This window comes from Tachysurus vachellii, chromosome 3 (assembly GCF_030014155.1).
Source record: "Tachysurus vachellii isolate PV-2020 chromosome 3, HZAU_Pvac_v1, whole genome shotgun sequence".
Classification (NCBI taxonomy): Eukaryota; Metazoa; Chordata; class Actinopteri; order Siluriformes; family Bagridae; genus Tachysurus; species Tachysurus vachellii.
In genome coordinates, this window is record NC_083462.1 from 7,293,862 (window position 1) to 7,296,361 (window position 2,500).

Genomic DNA, 2,500 nt, shown 5'->3' on the forward strand with positions numbered 1-2,500 from the left:
GTTTTTGCGAGAGCGCTATGGCGTACTCAGCCACCACAGTTTTGCCCGCCGAGGTGTGAGCAGCTACAAAGACCGAGTCGTGAGCCTCGAGCCTGAGGATAGCCTGCTTCTGGAACACATCCAGCTCAAACGGATACTGAAATACACACACACACATTTTATCACCCTATTCTGTGTTGATGTTGTTTAGAATAAATTTATATTTGTACCGTGGAGCCGAGCACATGGAGTCAGTCACTGCCAAAGAACACAGGTATAATCTGTACCTTAAAAGCAGGATTGGGGATTCGTTTGTAGAAATCCTCACACGGAGAGCTGATGTCCACAGGCACGGCCCACTTCCTTTCCTTCTTCTCTTCCTTGCTTTTCTGTGTTTTCCCATCTGTATTGCTTGGTGATGAAGCTCCAGCGGGGGCAGGTGATGGTAAAGAGTCCTGGAAAAGGCAAAAAGAGAAAGATCACATGCTCGGACCTCCTCGTATCGTATTCCACTGCATTATATAACATCCAGTAGGATTTAAATCATCGATTGTGAAACTAGTTCTTTATTTCAGAAATACTTTGTAATGCATTTTGTTATGTACACATTGTTACATCGCAACGCAGTTGAATTCTTGAATCTGATTGGTCAGAAAGACACGGCCGTGCTACTCAGACATCGGCTCAGGCTGGAGATCTAACCTGTACATCACTGGTTATAGGAATATATTCTGATGAACCAGACCGGGATTTGAATGACAGACATTCCACATGTGTGTGAGTACTGGTGCAGAATGTTAATTTCACAGTAAGGAGTCTCCGGTGTCAGAGCTTCGGAATGGGATTTCTTGGTAAGATTTGTCTTTGTAGCTGCTAGACGGTTTCACAGACGTTCCAGGACGTTAAACGGAACTGTAAAGGTTCTAAATAATCTACAGCACGCTGTTATAGTAAAATAATCGACTCACTATGATTCATTACCTCAAAGCGTTTTATTCCTTAACCTCTTGAGACCCGAATGTCCTCATATGAGGACATAACATTTTTCTCACACTTCATTGTCTATATACATTTATTGTACCAACCTTATATGAGGACTGTTAGCTATAATTCTTTTGCCAAAGTGCTTCCTTGAAAACACTGATTAAATGTATAGTTATCAGCTATGAATTAAGAGAAACGGTCAGTAGAAATTGTAATGTACACAACAGTAGCATACGGGTCTCAGGAGGTTAAATCAGAGCTAAACTTTTACCTTAATGCCCAGATCCTCGAGGCTGTTAGTTCTGTGGAGTTTGGACTCCTGTTCTCTTTCTGTTCCTTTCTCTTTCTCCTCAGGCACAGGTTCAATTACATCATCAAACGTAGACAACAGGGAAAGCAGGTTCACGTCTCCTTTGGTAGGTTTGGCTTCTGCGGTATTTTGAGAGCAGAAACAGTGCAATGAGACATCACCATGAGGAGAGCGGTGTGGTAAAGCATGTGTAAAATAGCTGTGATCGAAACCTTTGTTACTGAAGTTCATGCCGGATTTCAGCCCCGGAGGCACCGTCAGTAAATCTAAACAAGGGGGAAAAGAGAGAGCGAAGAAAGGAAAGGAGAAACAAAAACACCTTAACACACACCTACTGTACCTGGGAGAAATGCTTATAAAGAATCTACCCAAGTACTGAATATGAAGAGAGTCAAAGAAAAGGCGCAGAATTTTCACCCTTCTCAAAATCGATGTTCTCCTCCAGATCAGACTTTTTCTTTATCTGCTCTAACGTCAGCTCTTCCATACCACCTGAAGATAAAAAAATGAGAAGCTCTGCATTACATCAGCTCCAGACATCATTATCATCATCCTACTATAAACTCCTCATTGGTTTATACAGCTAATATATTCAAATCCTTTTGCATGTACAGTAACCTAAGTGTGTTTATATACACTATAGAACAATCCAGTCAGTACTTTATTCCAGTAGCTTCCAGATTAGGGGCCATCTAACAAGATACCATGATGTTATAAAATCTACACTGGAAATGTGTCCCGTTTTAAACGAAAACCAAAGACAGAAATTCTACTTTTCTGTGGCTTTGGGCTCAAACAGACATGCATCAAAAAATAATATGTTATGTGTTTAAACTAGGAACTACATTGACTCCCATTTATACTTTGTACATATCCTAGGAAATGTGATTAGTGACAGAAAGCAGAATGTTTTTCTTATTTTCTTTTATACAGCTGAGCAATTGAGGGTTAAGGGCCTTGCTCAGGGGCCCAGCAGTGGCACCGTGATGAAACTGGGATTAACACTTTCCTGTATATTTACTCACAGATTATTCATATTTACATTCTTGTCTTTTAAGTATGCCGATTTCCCCACACTTATTTTATATGGATGAAAACTTGTACACTATAGTATAGTACAGAATATGCATACTGTAGTGTTAATATGAATAAATAAAACACTATGCATACTTAATTTGCGTATGCATAGTGGGTTTTTTTTAATTCATATTAATATATGAATTAATG

The 2,500-nt window shown here is 39.8% G+C and overlaps 1 protein-coding gene across 1 annotated transcript in view; it reads right to left on the reverse strand.

Annotated features, from left to right (window-relative positions):
• skic2 (SKI2 subunit of superkiller complex) overlaps window positions 1-2,500 on the reverse strand; it is a 21,045-nt gene that overhangs the window by 15,303 nt on the left and 3,242 nt on the right. The window contains exons 6-10 of the mRNA XM_060865590.1: window positions 1,691-1,765; window positions 1,486-1,539; window positions 1,235-1,392; window positions 267-434; window positions 1-136 (exon numbers count right to left, since the gene is read on the reverse strand). The exon at window positions 1-136 is cut by the window's left edge and continues 10 nt beyond it. Of these exons, the coding sequence (XP_060721573.1) occupies window positions 1-136; window positions 267-434; window positions 1,235-1,392; window positions 1,486-1,539; window positions 1,691-1,765 (591 nt within the window). The remainder of the gene's footprint in view (window positions 137-266; window positions 435-1,234; window positions 1,393-1,485; window positions 1,540-1,690; window positions 1,766-2,500) is intronic.